Below are 19,278 nucleotides of genomic sequence, written 5' to 3'. Positions count from 1 at the left end.
CAAATCGGAACAGCAGCACTTCGGTCAATGAAAATAAATCAATTGCAAAAAAATGTTGCAAGGTTTTTTTCGTCTATTTCATGTTTTCTGTTAACACACAATTCAATAGCCCGTTTAGTATTAACAGTTATAAACTAGACAACAAATAAATAGAAAATAATATTTTTATTGGTTCAAAGCTTTTCTATGCCAACACATTTGTTGGTAGTAGTAGGTAGGTCCATATGTAGGTTTGTATGACTAAACATTTCGATTTCAATTGATACTTACACCATCCGGATTAAATTTAGGTGAGGCAAGCGGCGAACAGAACTCTTGTAACACATCCTGTAGTTTACGTGTTGAATCTGCGGCGGACAACAACGAGAACAACAGCGGCGGAAGCAGGTAATTGTGCGGCACCGGAAACCCATGGAAAAAAATGGAAATAGAAAACAAAAGGGATGTAGAAATATTAGAACAATTTCACAAAACAATGCTGTAAAATAAATAATGGTCATTTAACAGTTGAGAAACGTGGGTGTGAGTGAGTGGCCGTGGATGTGTGTGTTGGTGTAGGTCAAAGGAGAAATAGTAGACGGCAGAAAAAGCAAGGATCCGTTGCAAAGAAGGAGGATTTGAAACGCGTATTTAATTAACAATTAAACAAATTGAAAAAGTTTTATAGACTTTTGTTTTTTTTTCGAGTTCAGTTGCAGAACTCAGTACACTAATTTTGTTGTTTTTTCCTCACGCTTTGTTAGTGCAGTCAAAGTGGAAAATGCCTCTGTTTGGCGCCAACTCACGGCAATAACATCAACAGCGCGAGAAAAGTTTATATTTTTTAAATGCTCTGTTTGCAATCGAAGCTTTGCTTGTGTGAAATTTACACAACACTGAAATGTAATGTAAGGGAGGTCAGTTAAAAGGATGGCTTTAACGAATAAGGGAAGCCTTACAATTTGTGCAGAATTTCATTTCTGGAATGGAAATCGAAAATAAAAATCGGAAAATTAGGATGTTTTAGGGAAAACATTTTTCAAGGATTATCGGATGGAAATTATGAGGGATTTTTAAGAAATCCTTTTTAAGGACCAACCGACCAATAATCCTTGATTTTTAAGACCATTTTTGAAGGACCAATCCACAAATAATCCTTGACTTTTAAGAACACTTTTAAAGGACCAATCCACCAAAAATCCTTGATTTTTTTAAGACCATTTTTGAAGACCAATAAACCAATAATTGTGAATAATTAAAGACTATTTTTGAAGGGCCAAACGACCAACAATTTTCAATGAAAACAAAATCTATGACCAACTAGCAAAAAATTCTGGATACTTTAAAAATATTTTTCCAAGGACCAACTGATTAAAAATCGTTGTAAGGATAAACAGATTTTTTAAAGATTTTTTTCTGAGAAAACAAACGACTATGAATCCTGGATTTTTAAAGACTATTTTTGAAGGAATTTGTAAGAATATTTTCCAAGGACCAAAAGACCAATAAACGTGGATAGTCCTGGATTTCTAAATAATATTTGTTCAAGGATCAACAGATTAATAATGGTAGATTTTTAAAGATTATTTTCAATTCAATTTCAGGATCAATGCCATTAATCGGGGATTTTTTAAAGATTGTTTTTCAAGGACCAACAGACTAATAATCCTGGAGTTTTTAAGAATATTTTTTCAAGGATCAACAGGTCAGAAATCGTGGAATTTTAAAGAACATTTTTTCAAAGACCAACCGAACAATAATCCTAGGTTTTAAGGACTATTTTTGAAGGAATTTGTAAGAATATTTTCCAAGGACCAAAAGACCAATAAACGTGGATTTTTTAAGAATGATTTTCAAGCAGCAACAGACAAATAGTCCTGGATTTCTAAATAATATTGTTTCAAGGATCAACAGGTTAATAATGGTGGATTTTTGAAGATTATTTTTTCAAGGATCAATGCCAATAACCGGGGATTTTTTAAAGATTGTTTTTCTAGAACCAACAGACCAATAGTCCTGGATATTTAAAGAATATTTTTTCAAGGATCAACAGGTCAAAAATGGTGGAATTTTAAAGATAATTTTTTTCAAGGACCAAGCGACTAATAATCCTGGATTGTTAAAGACTTTATTTTGAAGGATTTTGTAAAAATATTTTCCAAGGACCAACAGATTTTCGGGGAATTTTTAAAGGTTGTTTTTCAAGGAACAACAGACCAATAGTCCTGGAATTTTAAAGAGAATTTTTTCAAAAAATCGTGGAAATTTTAAGATTATTTTTTCAAGGACCAACCGACTTTAAAGACTTTATTTTGAAGGATTTGGTAAGAATAATTTCCAAGGACCAAAAGACTAATAATCGTAATTTTTTAAGAATGAATTTCAAGTACCAACAGACAAATGGTCCTGGATTTTAAAGAATATTCTTTGAAGGATCAACAGATTAATAATAATGGATTCTTAAAGATAATTTTGGATTTTTAAAGACTTTTTTTTTGAAGGATTTTGTAATTTGTAATTTCTAAGTACCAACAGACTAATAATAGGAGATTTTTTTTCAAGGAATAACAGGCCAATAGTCGTGAAAGTTAAAAGAATATTTTTTAAAAAATCGTGGAATTTTTAAGATTATTTTTTCAAGGACCAACCGACCAATAATCCTCGATTTTTAAAGACATTATTTTGAAGGATTTTGTAAGAATAATTTCCAAGGACCAAAAGACCAAAAACCGTAAATTTGTTAAGAATGATTTTTAAGTACCAAAAAAAGGTCCTGGATTTTAAAGAATATTCTTTCAAGGATCAACAACAATGGTAGATTTTTAAGTATTTGTTTTTTCAAGGACCAACCGACCAGTAATCCTGGATTTTTAAAGACTTTATTTTGAAGGATTGTGTTACAATAATTTCCAGGGACCAAAAGACCAATAATCTTAATTTTTTAAGAATGAATTTTAAGAAATACCAACGGACAAATAGTCCTGGATTTTTAAAGAATATTTTTTCAAGGATCAATAGATTAATAATGGTGGATTTTTAAAGATTATTTTTTCAAGGACCAGCCGAGCAATATGGACCAGCCGACAAATAATCCTGTATTTTTAAATACATTATTTTGTGATATTTTGTAGGAATAATTCCTAAGGACCAACAGGCCAATAATCCTTGATTTTTAAGGACTATTTTTCAAAGACCAACAGAGTAATAATCATGAACTTTTAAAGATAATTTTGATGGAATAAACGACCAATAAACCAGTTTTTTTAGAGAATATTTTTCAAGGACCAACCGAACCATAATCGTTCGTTTTTAAAAAACTATTTTTTAAGGACCGACAGACCATTTATCATGAATTTTAAAGAATATATTTCAATGACCGAGAGAGCAATAATCCTGAATTAAAACAAGTTAAAAAGCAGTAAGTTCGGCCGGGCCGAACTTTTAATACCCTCCACCATTTGCAACGAATTTGGAAATTTTCAAAAAATAAAATCCTTAAAAAATTCTGTTAAAATTTTAAAAATACCGAATATAGCCGTTATTTTGGGGTCTATACGACGTGGACATACATAGGCATTGTTGGTCATAAGCCATTACCATATTCAAATTCGAAACTTGAAATAAATGGTGAACAATGTAGCTAAAATCATCAAAATACCGAATATAGGGAGGTACCGTTATATGGGGGCTATACGAAGACCTGGACCCACACAGACAATTTTCTGTCACAGACTGTAGTTCCCATAACGAACTTCAAATACCAATTTTAAAACAATTCCGGTGAATAATGTCGCTAAAATCATCAAAATACCGAATATAGGGAGGTACCGTTATATGGGGGCTATACGAAGACGTGGACCTGCACGGATAATTTTCCGCCTTAGGGTGTAGTATCCATTTTGAACTTCAAATACCAAATTTGAAACAATTCCGGTGAATAATGTCGCTAAAATCATCAAAATACCGAATATAGGGAGGTACCGTTATATGGGGGCTATATGAAAATTTACGAACTTAACCTGCCTACTGGAAAAATAAACATGTGTGCAAAATTTTAGCCACCTATCTCAATTCATTCGAAAGATAGCGTGATTACAACAGACAGACGGACAGACAGACAGACAGACAGACAGACGGACAGACAGACAGACAGACGGACAGACAGACGGACAGACAGACATACAGACAGACAGACAGACGGACAGACAGACAGACAGACAGACAGACAGACAGACAGACGGACATCGCTAAATCGACTTAGAATTTTACGCTGATCAAGAATATATATACTTTGTTGGGTCTGATATGAGTATTTCGAGGAGTTACAAACGGAATGACAAAGTTAATAGTATGTGGATGGTATGATTATCAACATGGCAATAATCCTGGATTTTATAAAATATTTTTTCCGGGACCAAGAAACAAACATTCGTGGATTTTACTATTTTTGAAGTTCCAACCAGGACAATAATCGTTGATGCTTAAAAGGATATTTTTTTCAAGAACCAATAGACCTTTAATCCCGGAATATTTTTTAAGGGTTGACTCAACAATAATTGTGGATATTTTAAGGAATATTTTTCAAGGACCAAAAGATAATCATGAAATTTTTGAAGAATATTTCTTAAGGATTAAGAGAACAATAATACTGTTTTTTAAAAGAAAATTTGCCAAGGACCAATGGAACAATAATCGTTGATCTTTAAAGACTATTTTTGCAAGGACCAACTGACCATTAAACATGGATTTTAAAGACCAAGTGAGCAATAATCCTAAATTTTTAAATAAATAATTTTGTTCAAGGATCGGCATGCTAATAATCCTGGATTTTTATAGAATATTTTTTCCAGGACCAAGAAACAAATATTCGTGGATTTTACTACTTCTCAAGGAGCAAAAAGGACAATAATCGTCGATGCTTAAAAGAATATTTTTTCAAGGACCAACGGACTAGTAATCCCGGATTTTTAAAGAATTTTTCTTCGAGGATTAACAAACCAATAATAGTGGATTTTTTAGGAATATTTTCCAAGGAACAAGAGAGCAATCATCATAAAATTTTTAAAGAATGTTTTTGAAGAACGACCAATAATACCGATTTTTTAAAGAATATTTTTTTGCAAGGATCAACAGATCAATATTCATGAAATATTTAGGAGTATTTTTTAAAGATCAAACAAACCATTAGTCGTGGAATTTAAAAGCATATTTTTTTAAGGATCGACAGTCCATTAATCATGTATTTTAAAGAATATTTTTTAAGGACCAAGAGAGCAATAATCATGGATTTTAAAGACTATTTTTGAAGGAAAAAATGATCAATGATGCTGAATTAAAAAAAAAAAAAAAAAATTTTTCAATATTTTTTTTCAGACGAATAATCGTGGATTTTTAAGAACATTTTTCCAAGGACCAACAGATCAAAAATCGTAGACTTTTAAATTTTATTTTTCAAGGAGCTTTAATCATGGATTTTTAGAGACTTGTTTTGAATGTACAAACGGTCAATAATCCCCTTTTTTAAATTAATATTTTTTCAAGAACAGTGTTTTGAAGGATTTTGTAAGAATATTTTTCGAGGACATTATTTTGAAGGATTTTGTAAGAATATTTTTCAAGGACAAAGCGACCAATAATCGTGGACTTTTTAAAGAATATTTTTCAAGGACCTACAGACTACTAGTCCTGGTTTTTTAAAGAATATGTTTCAATTATCTTATCCTTGTTTCTTAAAGATCATTTTTCAAGGACCATCAAAGTAATGATCACGAATTTTATAATCCTGAGTTATCAAGTATTTTCTTAAAAGAATCAAGATGCCAATAATCCTGGATTTTTAAAGACTTAATTTTAAAGGATTTTGTAAGAATATTTTTCAAGGAGCCAATAATAGTCGTTGCTTTAAAAAATATTTTTTCAAACAGCAACCGATCTATAGTCCTGGATATTTGATGACTATTTTTTAAGGACCAACAGAGTAACACACCTTGATTTTTAAAGAATATTTATTCTAGGAACATGATTTTTATAGAAAACTTTTTCCAGGACCAACAGAAATAATCATGGATTTAAATACTATTTTTAAAGGACCAAGAGACCAAGAATCGTTCAGTTTTAAAGACTATTTTTGAAGGAGCAAATCCTGGATGTTTTAAGATAATTTTATCAAGGACAAAAAGTTCCAGTCGAAGAATTTTTTAACTTTTGGAAGAATATTTCTCCAAGAAACCACAATATTTTGAAAAATAAAAGTCAACAATGGGGGATTAAAAAAATTTTTTCAGGGATTATAATTAAAAAAAATAGAAGGAGCAACAAACTTATATTTTTTCAAGGACCAAAAATATTATTTTTTTATATATATGAAGGATCAAGAACTGTGTTTTTTATTTTTTTTAATATCAACAATAATCTTAAAAAATATATTTTTTAATTGATCCACAATCGTGGATTTTTTTATTTTTTTTTTAATTGAATAAATCATAAATTTGTAAAATATATCTTTTTAAGGATCAATATTGTTTAAAGAATATCTTTCAAGTACAACATGTGTGCATTGTTTCAGAAAAAAAATTAAGGACCTCCAGGACTTTTCTATTGATTTTTAAAATTGTAATGACAATCAGGTCTAAGTACATGGCATTTTCAAGGATTTTTTCTAGGACCATCAGGAATTGATTTTTCGATTTTTTAAGAAAATTGTTAATAATTAAATGCAAGGTTTTATTCCAACGATAATGAGGATTACTTATGCGGATTTCCTAAAAGATATTTCTAGGGTCCATCAGGATAATATGTTGTATAAAGGATCGTCTGTAAATTTGAATGAATATTTTTTAAGGGTCATCTGGTTTGCTTGTTTGTGTTTTAGAGGTATTTCTTTAAAGACCATCAGGACTACAAACATGCATTTTTTTAAGGTATTTTAACGTAATTCATATGACCAACATCCCTTTGTGTAGAGTACCAGAAAAGCTTTTGCGTTAAGCAATTAAAACAAATGTGAATTAAAACTCTTGACATAAGCTCCGCATTTGTGTGGCGAAAAATTATTTTTATTTTATTTTGTGAGCGAACTCTGTTTTTTTTTATTTTCCACTCCCCCTCAACTATTGTTTATTAACTTAAGTTTATTGAGTTGAAGTGGAAATTATTTGAATGTTGGTCAAATTGCAAACGGAGCTGTGTAACATAAATGAAATGTGGAAATGTGCGGGAGCATACAATTGTGTGGTGCAAATAAAAAATACAAGTTGAAGTTTGGTGGTGAAACGAAATTTAACTTTTAAATTGAGTTATGACAAATGTTAACACGGTGTCAATTTGTGATTGTTGAAAAATGTGTAAAAATATAAACCACAAAAAGAGACTGGAAACATAAATAATGATGATACCATAAATAAAGTAGGTGAAGAAAAAACGCTTTAACGCTTCCGTGTAATGCCTTGACAGAATTTCAAAATATTATTTAGAAACTCCAAGTTAATGCCTTTAATAGTCTTAAAAATATTCTTCGAAAAATCCATGTTTGCAGCTTTGGTAGTCCTTAAGGAAGAAAACATCGATGGTAGTTCTTTGACATAAATCCAGTTCTTGATACAACTTAAGAAAAAATCTATGACTTGATCGACTTGAATTTTTTTTAAATCCGCGTAAGTCCTTGAAAAAATATGAAGCAGAAATAATGTAAAGGACGTTGTGCCCTTGAAAAGATTTATGTAAATAGTCTACTATTGTGATCCTTGAAAAATGTTAATATAAATCGATGTATGTCCTTGATAAAAATCCATAAAAAATGCAAGTTAATCCTTAAAAAATTTGTAGAAAAAACTACGCAAGTCCTTCTTAAAAATTATACATTATTACCTCGTAATTAATCTACGTTAGTTCTCCAAAAAGTTTTGTTAAAAATACATATTAGCCCTTCTTAAGTCCTAGTGTCATTAAAATGTTTGAAAACTGAGATATGAGTGTTCTTGAAAACAATTCTTTAAAAAATCTATGATAAAAATTTTTCTCTGAAAATCCGAGTTCAGGGCTTTGGAGATCTTTAAAAAAATTAAGAAATCAACTCAAAAAAAAAATTTTTTATAGATTCTCAAAATTTTTCTTCAAAATGTCAACCAAAAATTTCTATGAAAAAATGGTAAATAATAATAATATTAGAACCTTAAGCCACTTGAGGAATATTTTTGAATGTCCATGAAAAATTTTATTTAAAAATTCACGTTCATGGCCATGAAGGAACTTGAAAAATATCAACGTTATTGGTCTTAGAATCAACGTTATATGACTTTTTAGAGAATATTTTCCAAGGAACTTCAACAAACGTGGATTTTTAAATAATATTTTTCAAGAAATTTCAACAAAAGTGGATTTTTTAAAGAATATTTTTTAAGGACCTTCAACAGACGTGGATTTTTAAAGAATATTTTTCAAGGACCTTCAACAAAATTCGATTATTTACAGAATAATTTTTAAGGACCTTCAACAAAGGTGGATTTTTTAAAGAATTTTTTTCAAGAACCTTCAATAAACGTGAATTTTTTAAGGAATATTTTTCCAGGACGTAGATTTTTTAAAGAATATTTTTCAAGAACGTTCAACAAACGTGGATTTTTTAAAGAATATTTTTCAAGGACCATATCTGTCATTAACGTGGATTTTTTAAAGAATATTTTTCAAGAACGTTCAACAAACGTGGGGTTTTAAAGAATATTTTTCAAGAACCTTCAATAAACTTGAATTTCTTAAAGAATATTTTTCAAGGACCTTCAACAAACGTGGATTTTTTAAAGAATATTTTTCAAGGACCTTCAACAAACGTGGATTTTTAAAAGAATATTTTTCAAGGACCTTCAACAAACGTGGATTTTTAATGAATATTTTTCAAGGACCTTCAACAAAATTGGATTTTTAAAAGAATATTTTTCAAGGACCTTCAACAAACGTGGATTTTTTAAATAATATTTTTCAAGGATCTTCAAGGCAACAAACGTGGACTTTTTGGAGAATTTTTTTCAAGCACCTTCAACAAACGTGGGCTTTTTAAACAATTTTTTTCAAGGATCTTCATGACCAAAAAATATCAATATTCCTTCAATAATTCCTCTTTGCCCTTAACAAAAATGTAGCGTTAGACCTTTAAAATTCTAAATAGACCCATATTTGAGAATCCTTGACCAATATTCTCCAAACAAATTGCGTTAACGGCTTTGAAGAAGAATATTTTTCAAGGACCTTCAAGGCAACAAACGTGGACTTTTTAAAGAATATTTTCAAGGGCGTTCAAACGTGGACTTTTTAAAGAATATTTTCAAGGACGTTCAAACGTGGATTTTTTAAAGAATATTTTCAAGGACGTTCAAACGTGGACTTTTTAAAGAATATTTTCAAGGACGTTCAAACGTGGACTTTTTAAAGAATATTTTCAAGGACTTTCAAGGCAACAAACGTGGAATTTTTAAAGAATATTTTCAAGGACTTTCAAGGCAACAAACGTGGAATTTTTAAAGAATATTTTCAAGGACCTTCAATGCAACAAACGTGGACTTTTTAAATAATATTTTCAAGGACCTCCAAGGCAACAAACGTGGACTTTTTAAAAAATATTTTTCAAGGACCTTCAACAAACGTGGATTTTTAAAAGAATATTTTTCAAGGACCTTCGAAGACAAAAACGTGGAGTAGAATTTTTAAAGAATATTTTCATTAACCTTCCAGGCAAAAAATGTGGACTTTTTAAAGAATATTTTCAAGGACCTTCAAGGCAACAAACGTGGACTTTTTTAAAGAATATTTTCAAGGACCTTCAAGGCAACAAACGTGGACTTTTTAAAGAATATTTTCAAGGATCTTCAAGGCAACAAACGTGGACTTTTTAAAGAATATTTTTTCAAGGACCATATCTGTCACTAACGTGGATTTCTTAAAGAATTTTTTCAAGGATCTTTCAGGCAACAAACGTGGACTTTTTAAAGAATATTTTTCAAGGACCTTCGAAGACACAAACGTGGAGTATTTAAAGAATAGGACCTTCAAAACACATAAAATTTTTAAAGAATATTTTCAAGGTCCTTCAAGGCAACAAACGTGGAATTTTTAAGAATATTTTCAAGGACCTTCAAAAAACTTTGAATTTTTAAGAACATTTTCAAGGACATTCAAGGCAACAAACGTGGAATTTTAAACAATTTTCTGCAAGGATCTTCATAGCAAAGAAATTACAATAGAGGCGGAGATAATCATTGAAAAACAGTTCTTACAAAATCTTTAGTAAGTTGTCCTTTTTAAATTTCAATTTTCTTAAATTTGTGTTTTTTTTTTTTTTCAAAACCATCAATTACTTACATGAAGCCAATTCTTGAAGTTGTAAAAATTCCCGTGGTGACAATTTGTCCCATTTATGTGCAGCAGAGGACATGGTGACTGAAAGAAAAACAAAAAAAAGAAACAGGAAAATAAGGATAAGAAACAATTGTAGAATATAAATATGAACTAATTAATTGTAACGGAGGGAATGGACAATAAATAATGTGGCAAGTAAAGTGGGGGGAGAAAACGAGAAGTAATGATAAAGAAGGAAGAAACTTGTGGGGAAATGTATGGGAGGATAGTTACTTCGGATGGGTATTCATGAAGGGTGATGTTATCGGACTCCTCAATGTATTTCGTTTGGATGGATATCAGACTTTTTGAAGGTCCTTGCTTTAAGGGAGGGCAATAACCATTTGATTCAATATTTCAATAATTTAATTTTAATATTTCTTAAGCGTTTTTAGAAAACTCATATCCTCCCCAAAAGATTCAAATATTTGCCAACTTTTACCTCTTTCAATATCGCTTTAATTAAATTTGAATAACATTTTTTCCACCCCTCCTCCTCATGTCGCACCAAATTCTCCTGGTATTTACCTCAGGTCAACAACACCTTAAACCAATCTATTTGGATTCCAAAAAATTGTTTATTATCAACGCACATAAATTAAAATGTTGAATATAATGTTGCCGACGACAAAGATAGAAAAATAAAACGACAACAACAACACTCCTCCAGAATAAATTCAGGGCACACCACAATAACGACGACACTCAAACAGGTCATTAATCAGAATTAATTGACAAAACGCTGCCATGGCCATTAAAAATGAAGTGTCAACTATTTTTAAAACAATTTATATGAAAAGAAAAACGCAAACACCGAACGAACCCAACCCAAGCCATCTCTTTGGGCCAGGCAGCCACACACCCCTAGACACTGGACGTTGAATCCCTTGGCAATTATTTGAATAAAACAAAGCAATTTTCAATTTAACAACTTTACCATCGTCATTATCATCAACTCCTCCATCCAATTACCGTCGTTATTAATGATGTTATGGAATAAAAAAAAAACAATATTGAATACAAAATTACAGCAAAATTGTCTATGGCCAAAGGCAGTGTCGAGGACATGCAAAAATTAATACAATAATGTTGTGTTAAATAATTACATATTAAATTTAAATATTGACAAAGTTTTAAACGGAAAACGGTCGGTGTCTAGTTACCAAAGAGTGATTAAAAGGCAATTTTAAATTTACTGGGAAAGAGAATTTAATTAAAGATAACAACGGCAGGGTCGTGGTATTTAAAAAAATCTTTTAGGGTCTTTAAAATATTTTTTTAAAGATTCGTCAAAATTATAAACGTGGATTTTTTAAAGAATATTTTTCAAGGTCCTTGAAAACACGGAATTTTTATAATAACATTTTTCAAGGACCCTCAACAAACGTGGATTTTTTAAAGAATATTTTTCAAGGACCTTCAAAGCCACAAACGTGATTTTTTTTAAAGAATATTTTTTAAGGACCATAAATTCATAAGGATTTTTTTAAGAATATTTTTGAAGGACCTTCAACAAAAGTATATTTTTTAAAGAATATTTTTCAGGGATCTTCAACAAACGTGGACGTTTTTACAAAATATTTTTCTAGGACCTTCAAAAAACGTGGATTTTTTAAAGAATATCCTTCAACAAACGTGTTTTTTTAAAGAATATTTTTCAAGGACCTTTTACAAACGTGGATTTTTTAAAGAATATTTTTAAGGACCCTCGACAAACGTGGAATTTTTAAGAAAATATTTTTTAAGGACCCTTTGCAAACGTGGATTTTTTAAAGAATATTTTTAAGGACCTTTTACAAACGTGTATTTTTTAAAGAATATTTTTTAAGGACCTTTTACAAACGTGGATTTTTTAAAGAATATTTTTTTAAGGACCTTTTACAAACGTGGATTTATTAAAGAATATTTTTTAAGGACCTTCAACAAACGTGGATATTTTAAAGAATACTTTTTAAGGACCTTTTACAAACGTGGATATTTTAAAGAATACTTTTTAAGGACCTTTTACAAACGTGGATATTTTAAAGAATACTTTTTAAGGACATTTTACAAACGTGGACGTTTTTACAAAATATTTTTATAGGACCTTCAAAAAACGTGGATATTTTAAAGAATATTTTTTAAGGACCTTTTACAAACGAGGACGTGTTTACAAAATATTTTTAAGGACCTTTTACAAACGTGGACGTTTTTACAAAATATTTTTCTAGGACCTTCAAAAAACGTGGACATTTTAAAGAATATTTTTTAAGGACCTTTTACAAACGAGGACGTTTTTACAAAATATATTTCTAGGACCTTCAAAAAACGTGGATATTTTAAAGAATATTTTTTAAGGACCTTTTACAAACGTGGATATTTGAAAGAATATATTTCAAGGACATTTAAAAAAAGTGGATATTTTAGAGAATATTTTTTAAGGACCTTTTACAAACGTGGATATTTGAAAGAATATTTTTCAAAGACATTTAACGAACGTGAATATTTGAAAGAATATTTTTTAAGGATCTTTCACAAACATGGATTTTTTAAAGAATATTTTTCAAGGACCTTTAACAAACGTGGATATTTTAAAGAATATTTTTAAGGACCTTTTCCAAACGTGAATATTTTAAAGAATATTTTTTAAGGACCTTCAACAAACGTGGATTTTTTAGAGAATGTTTTTCAAAGACCTTCATGCTAATAAACGTGTTTTTTTAAATATTTTTTTCAAGGATCAATAATTGTAGATTTTTTGAAGAATATTTTCAATGACTTTCATGAAAATAAATGTGGATTTCTTAAAGAATATTTTTCAGAGACCTTCAACAAAGCATACTTATAGCCTAAAACGTGAATTTTTTATATAATTTTTTTTTTAACGATCTTCAAAGCCTTAGCTTGGATTTTTTGAAGAATTTTCTTTACGGATTTCCAAAGCCTAAAACGTGGATTTTTTAAATATTTTTTTTTAATTTTTTTCAAAGCCTAAAACGTGGATTTTTTTAAAATTTTTTCAAAGCCTAAAACGTGGATTTTTAAATATTTTTTTTTAATTTTTTTTCAAAGGCTAAAACGTGGATTTTTTTAAATATTCTTTTTTTTAATTTTTTTCAAAGCCTAAAACGTGGATTTTTAAATATTTTTTTTTATTTAATTTTTTTTTTCAAAGGCTAAAACGCGGATTTTTTTAATATTTTTTTTTTAATTTTTTTCAAAGCCTAAAACGTGAATTTAAAAAGAAAACAATTCTTTAAGGATCTTCAAAGCCTAAAACGTGGATTTAAAAAAAAAAAACAATTCTTTAAGGATTTCCAAAGCCTAAAACGTGGATTTTTTAAAAAATTTTCTTAAGGGATCTTCAAATTTAAAAATGTGGATTTTTTAACAAATTTTCTTCAAGGATCTTCAAAATTAAAATGTGGAGTTTTTAAAGAGTTTTTCTCAAGGACCTCCAAAGTCAAAAAACCTATATTTTTCAAAGAATGTTTTCCAAGGACCTCCATAGTGAAAAATATGGATTTCTTTAAAGAATTTTCTTCAAGGATCTTCAAAATTAAAAATGTGGAGTTTTTAAAGAGTTTTTCTCATGGACCTCCAAAGTCAAAAACCTAAATTTTTCAAAGAATGTTTTCCAAGGATAGCGAAAAATATCGTTTTTTTAAAGAATTTTTTTAAGGACCTTTAAAGCTATAAGCTTTGATTTTTAAATAATTATTTTCAAGGATCTTCAAAGCTATAAACCTATATTTTTTTTAAAAATAATTTTCAAGGACTTAGGACTTGGCAGCCATAGCCACAAAATAAAGGTATATCAAATTCTAACTTTTTTCATTTCTGTACAACTTATTTTTCGTGACAACCGTCCTACGATTGTGTCCCATAGTGCGTAACTTTCAACATTCAGCCCTTTTGGACACAACTTCCTTAGCATGCAAAAAAAAATTAAATTAAACGATAATTTTTCCATTAAAATTGCTGCTCTCATTACCCCCAACTATGGCGAAATTTATTATACTGACATTTACGGTGATAAACTATCCAGCGCCAGCCATCGATGTCATTAAAGTAACATTACTTCCATATGATAAATCAATTTGCAATGTTGCAAAAGGCGTCTCCCTTAATTTTAAATTGATTTTTTTGTCGAGTCTTGAGCTCGGCGAATGCTGATGATGATGATGGAGCGTTAATCGTTATATTTTCTCCATCACTTGATTGGCGACACCATTGGCAAGCGACCGTCATCTACGTCCCTTCATACGCCTTCATAATTTAAATGCATTGCTCGCTCATACTTGACGTGTCATTAAGTACTCACTCTCATCACCAATAGCGTCATCGTCCTCATCGACGTCCTCATCATCATCATCGGGTCTATTAAAGTGGATGTCATGACATTGCCGCCGCCACAGACTTAATAATAGACTTAACTGTTGGCTCTTGGCATAGTTCATTCATAATTTTATAGATACTTGTTACTGTTGTTGTAATCGTTGTTGTTGTGGCTGGTTCTACTGCTGCCGATGATGATGATAATAATAATGGTAGCGATGTGTGACTTTAGCCATATTTCCTAGACATCAGCCAGCTAACTAATAACAATCGATGGCGAATGTCTAACTGTCAGTCGTTCGTCCGGGATGCCAGAAGCTTTCCTTCCTCGTTACAACGACTGCCTCTGTTGCCACTCCCCACCCCTCCCATCACCTCTTCGCTTAGCTGCTTTTTATCATCCGATGACATGGTTTAATAAGGTTTATTACAAATTCTGATGAGTAATGATGGTTCCAATGTTTGTTCTCGATGAGAGCAGGATAATAATCAAGTGTGTGCTGTAAATCCTCTTTGTTTTCCTTGTTGGAATAATAATAATAATAACAACAATAAGTGGAAGAAATTACTATGGTTATGTTTGATATGTGGAATCATGGAGGAGGGGGAGGCCTTATGAATACGGTTTGATATTAACGCATCAAGGGCTACAATATGTGAGTAAGGTTAAAAATTAGGTCCGAAGGAACAAAATATATAATAATTACTTTCAGGATACAAAAGAAAAAACATAATTAGGTTTTGGAAAATGGCCACTTAGCCAAAACTAAGTTTAAATAAAATAACTTCAAACGCGGTCTCCATAGCTGTTATAACGGGGATTTTTTGAAAATGTGATTCTTATAAAGAGCTCTAGGTCTTATATGAGTCATGGAAGAGTTCTAGGTCTTCTGTGCCCCATAGAACAGATTTAAGTTCTCTATGCCTCATAAAAGAACTCTAGGTGTTCTACGACTCATAGAAGAGCTCCAGTTCTTCTATGGCACAGAGAAGAGCTGTAGATCTTCTATAACTCATAGAAAAGCTGTATATCTTCTATGGCTCATGGAAGAGCTGAAGGTCTTCTATGGCTCATAGAAGAGCTGTAGGTCTTCTATGGCTCATAGAAGAGCTGAAGGTCTTCTATGGCTAATAGAAGAGCTGAAGGTCTTCTATGGCTAATAGAAGAGCTCTAGGTCTTCTATGGCTCATAGAAGAGCTCATATAAGAGCTCTAGGTCTTCTATGGCTCCATCGAAAATCTCTAGAAGAAGAGCTCTAGCTGAAGAGTTGTATGGATAATCTATGGATCGCTCATAGAATAGTTGAAGGTCTTCTATCGCTCATAGAATAGTTGAAGCTCTTCTACGGTTCCACAGAATAGCTGAAAATTTTCTATGGCTCCATAGAAGAGCTGTAGGTCTTCTATGGTTTATAGAAGAGTTCTAGGTCTTCTATGGTTCATAGAAGAGTTCTATGTCTTCTATGGCTTCATCGAAAAACTCTAGAAGAAGAGTTGTAGATCTTCTATGGATCCAAAGACAAGCTTAAGGTCTTCTATCACTCATAGAATAGTTGAAGGTCTCCTACGGTTCCATAGAATAGCTGAAGGTTTTCTATGGCTCATAGAAGAGCTCTAGGTCTTCTATGGCTCATAGAAGAGCTCTAGGTCTTCTATGGCTCATAGAAGAGCTGTAGGTCCCCTATGACTCATAGAAGAGCTCTAGGTCCCCTGTGACTTAAATAAGAGCTGAACGACTTCTAAGGCTCACAGAAGAGCTGTAGGTCTTCTATGGCTAATAGAAGAGGTCTAGGTCTTCGGTGGCTCATAGAAGAACGCTATGTCTTTGATGGCTTATAAAAGAGCTCTAGGTCTTCTATGGCTCATAGAAGGGCTCTAGGTCTTCTATGGCTCATAGAAGAGCTCCGGGTCTTCTATGGCTCATAGAAGAGCTCTAGGTCTTCTATAGCTCATAGAAGAACTCTAGGTCTTCTATAGCTCATAGAAGAGCTCTAAGGTCTTCTATGGCTCATAGAAGAGCTCTAAGGTCTTCTATGGCTCATTGAAGATCTGTAGGTGTTCTAAGGCTCATAGAAGAGCTGTAGGTCTTCTATGGCATCACATAAAATGTTATATGTACATAATTTTTTTATTTCGATTTTTTTTGACAACAAACCATCCCAAAAATATTTGGAATTCCTGAAATGCACCTCCATAATATAGCTTCTATTTTTTGTCTTCTCTGAAGAATATATGTACACATGAGCAGACAATAAACATCTAATATTGTTAATGATTTGTTTTATTCGTGTTCTGAGTATTCAATTTTTCTTTCTCTTGATATGACATATTGGCCAATTGCTTCTCTTGTCCCTTAGCAAATTTATCTCTCAAGAAAAATGCCATCAGAATGTTGTGTATGAAAGTCGAGGCTTTATTCAGTGTTGCCGTATTCACAAAAAAGCTGGGGAAAAAACTCCAAGAGATTTTTGAAATATTTCCTCAGAAAGATGCCAAGTGTTATTAAGTTCAGGGGGCAATTCTGGTGGAATTTGGAATGGGGACTTTTTAAGAAAACTCAAAAGAATATAATTCTATGAAAGCACCTACCGCCTACATGAAAGCAACTCTTGTAACTTGGAAATTATACACCTTCTCCTTTAGATTTTGTTCGGAAAAAATTAACAATTTTGTAGATGTAAGATGTGAAGGGTACCCTGGCCACCACTTATAAATCACACACATCCAACAATAAATAGCCACTTTAATCCGCTTGTGTGCTCTTCCACAACAACGAGAAAAGAAATCAGGTATTCACTCAATTTAAAAATGCCTTTGATTTTCTTTTTGGTGTTGTTGCTTTTGTTTTTCCTATTTGGAATTTGCCACTGCCACTGCTGCTTCTGCCGCTGTCATATGTTTTTGTGACGTGTCTAAATTTAAAATTTCAAAGCAGTGGCAAAAACAACAAAAAACACAAAAGTTCTTATCTCAGTGTTACTAAATTAACTTATTTTATTGTTCCAAAGAAACGAACAGACAGATACACACAAAGAGACAAACATAATTTCTGTTGAAAGACAAGAAGACCACCACTGTCATGGCCTCCTCAACGTCGGCAAGCTAAAGGTGGAAAGATGAGAAACAAATGAAAAAACAGAGAGAGATAGAGAAAAAAAAATAAATGTCACACTGAACTTGGCCACACTTGAATGACGAAGAAATGTTTTTTTCCTGTTGCGGGGCGAAGAGGGATCTGGATGAAGGCGGCAGGGGATGACAACTAATGGCATCACTCCACTTGGAAAATGATGACGGAAATCGAAACAAAAATTTATTTATAAAATCTGTTGGAATGAATTCTTTATGGATTTAACCTTTTCGTGGAATGAAAGACAGCGGCTAATAATACGAATAGACGTCAAAGATATTTGCTGGTGCAAATCAAGGTCAAAAGAAACATTTTCCTAGAAGTCTATGGGGGGTCACAAAATTCCCTTCTTAATAGTCTTAAAAAAAAAAAAATAAATGAGGTTTCATTACTTCTTAGAAAAACTGGAAGAGCTGAAGGTCTTCTATGCGTCCATAGAAGTGCTGAAGGTCTACTATGGCTCATAGAAGAACTGTAGGTCTTCTATGGCTCATAGAAGAGCTGTAGGTCTTCTATGGCTCTTCATAGAAGAGCTCAAGGTCTTCTATGGCTCATAGAAGGGCTCAAGGTCTTCTATGGCTCATAGAAGAGCTCTAGGTCTCATATGGCTCATAGAAGGGCTCTAGGTCTCCTATGGCTCTTCATAGAAAAGCTCTAGGTCTTCTATGGCTCTACATAGAAGAGCTCTAGGTCTTCAATGGCTCTTCATAGAAGAGCTCTAGGTCTTCTATGGCTCTTCATAGAAGAGCTCTAGGTCTTCTATGGCTCTTCATAGAAGAGCTCTAGGTCTTCTATGGCTCTTCTTAGAAGAGCTCTAGGTCTTCTATAGCTCTTCATAGAAGAGCTCTAGGTCTTCTATGGCTCATAGAAGAGCTCTAGGTTATCTATGGCTCATAGAAGAGCTCTAGGTCTTCTATAGCTCATAGAAGAGCTCTAGGTCGTCTATGGCTCATAGAAGAGCTCTAGGTCGTATATGGCTCTTAGAAGAGCTCTAGGTCGTCTATGGCTCATAGAAGAGCTCTAGGTCGTCTATGGCTCATAGAAGAGCTCTTTGTCGTCTATGGCTCATAGACGAGCTCTTTGTCGTCTATGGCCCATAGAAGAGCTCTAAGTCGTCTATGGCTCATAGACGAGCTCTAGGTCGTCTATGGCTCATAGAAGAGCTTTAGGTCGTCTATGGCTCATAGAAGAGCTATAGGTCGTCTATGGCTCATAGAAGAGCTCTAGGTCTTCTATGGCTCATAGAAGAGCTCTAGGTCTTCTAGCTGTAGATCTTTTATGGCTGGGTGTTTGGGTTTCTTAAATTCGTTGTTGGCAAAAATTCCTGTCATTTTTGCTCACATAATTGATGTATATTATGTCCTTTTCTCAAATTTGATATGCCATTAAAATCATCCCCTTTTTCCGGGTGGGCGTCCAGTAAAAATATACAAAAAATGGCAATCATGATAAATATTATTCCGTTT

At 32.0% G+C, this 19,278-nt stretch overlaps 1 protein-coding gene across 5 annotated transcripts in view; it reads right to left on the bottom strand.

Annotated features, from left to right (window-relative positions):
* Window positions 1-19,278, bottom strand: part of LOC101897106 (diacylglycerol kinase 1) — a 272,567-nt gene that overhangs the window by 125,342 nt on the left and 127,947 nt on the right. For all 5 annotated transcript variants that reach the window (XM_005183423.3, XM_059130997.1, XM_059130998.1 and 2 more), the window contains exons 3-4: window positions 10,330-10,407; window positions 271-347 (exon numbers count right to left, since the gene is read on the bottom strand). In XM_005183423.3, the coding sequence (XP_005183480.2) occupies window positions 271-347; window positions 10,330-10,402 (150 nt within the window). In that variant the 5' untranslated portion in view covers window positions 10,403-10,407. The remainder of the gene's footprint in view (window positions 1-270; window positions 348-10,329; window positions 10,408-19,278) is intronic.

The sequence above is a fragment of the Musca domestica genome, unplaced genomic scaffold, assembly GCF_030504385.1.
Source record: "Musca domestica strain aabys unplaced genomic scaffold, Musca_domestica.polishedcontigs.V.1.1 8, whole genome shotgun sequence".
NCBI lineage: Eukaryota > Metazoa > Arthropoda > Insecta > Diptera > Muscidae > Musca > Musca domestica.
The sequence above is the reverse complement of the archived record's forward strand: the minus strand, read 5'-3'. Positions and strand labels throughout refer to the sequence as shown.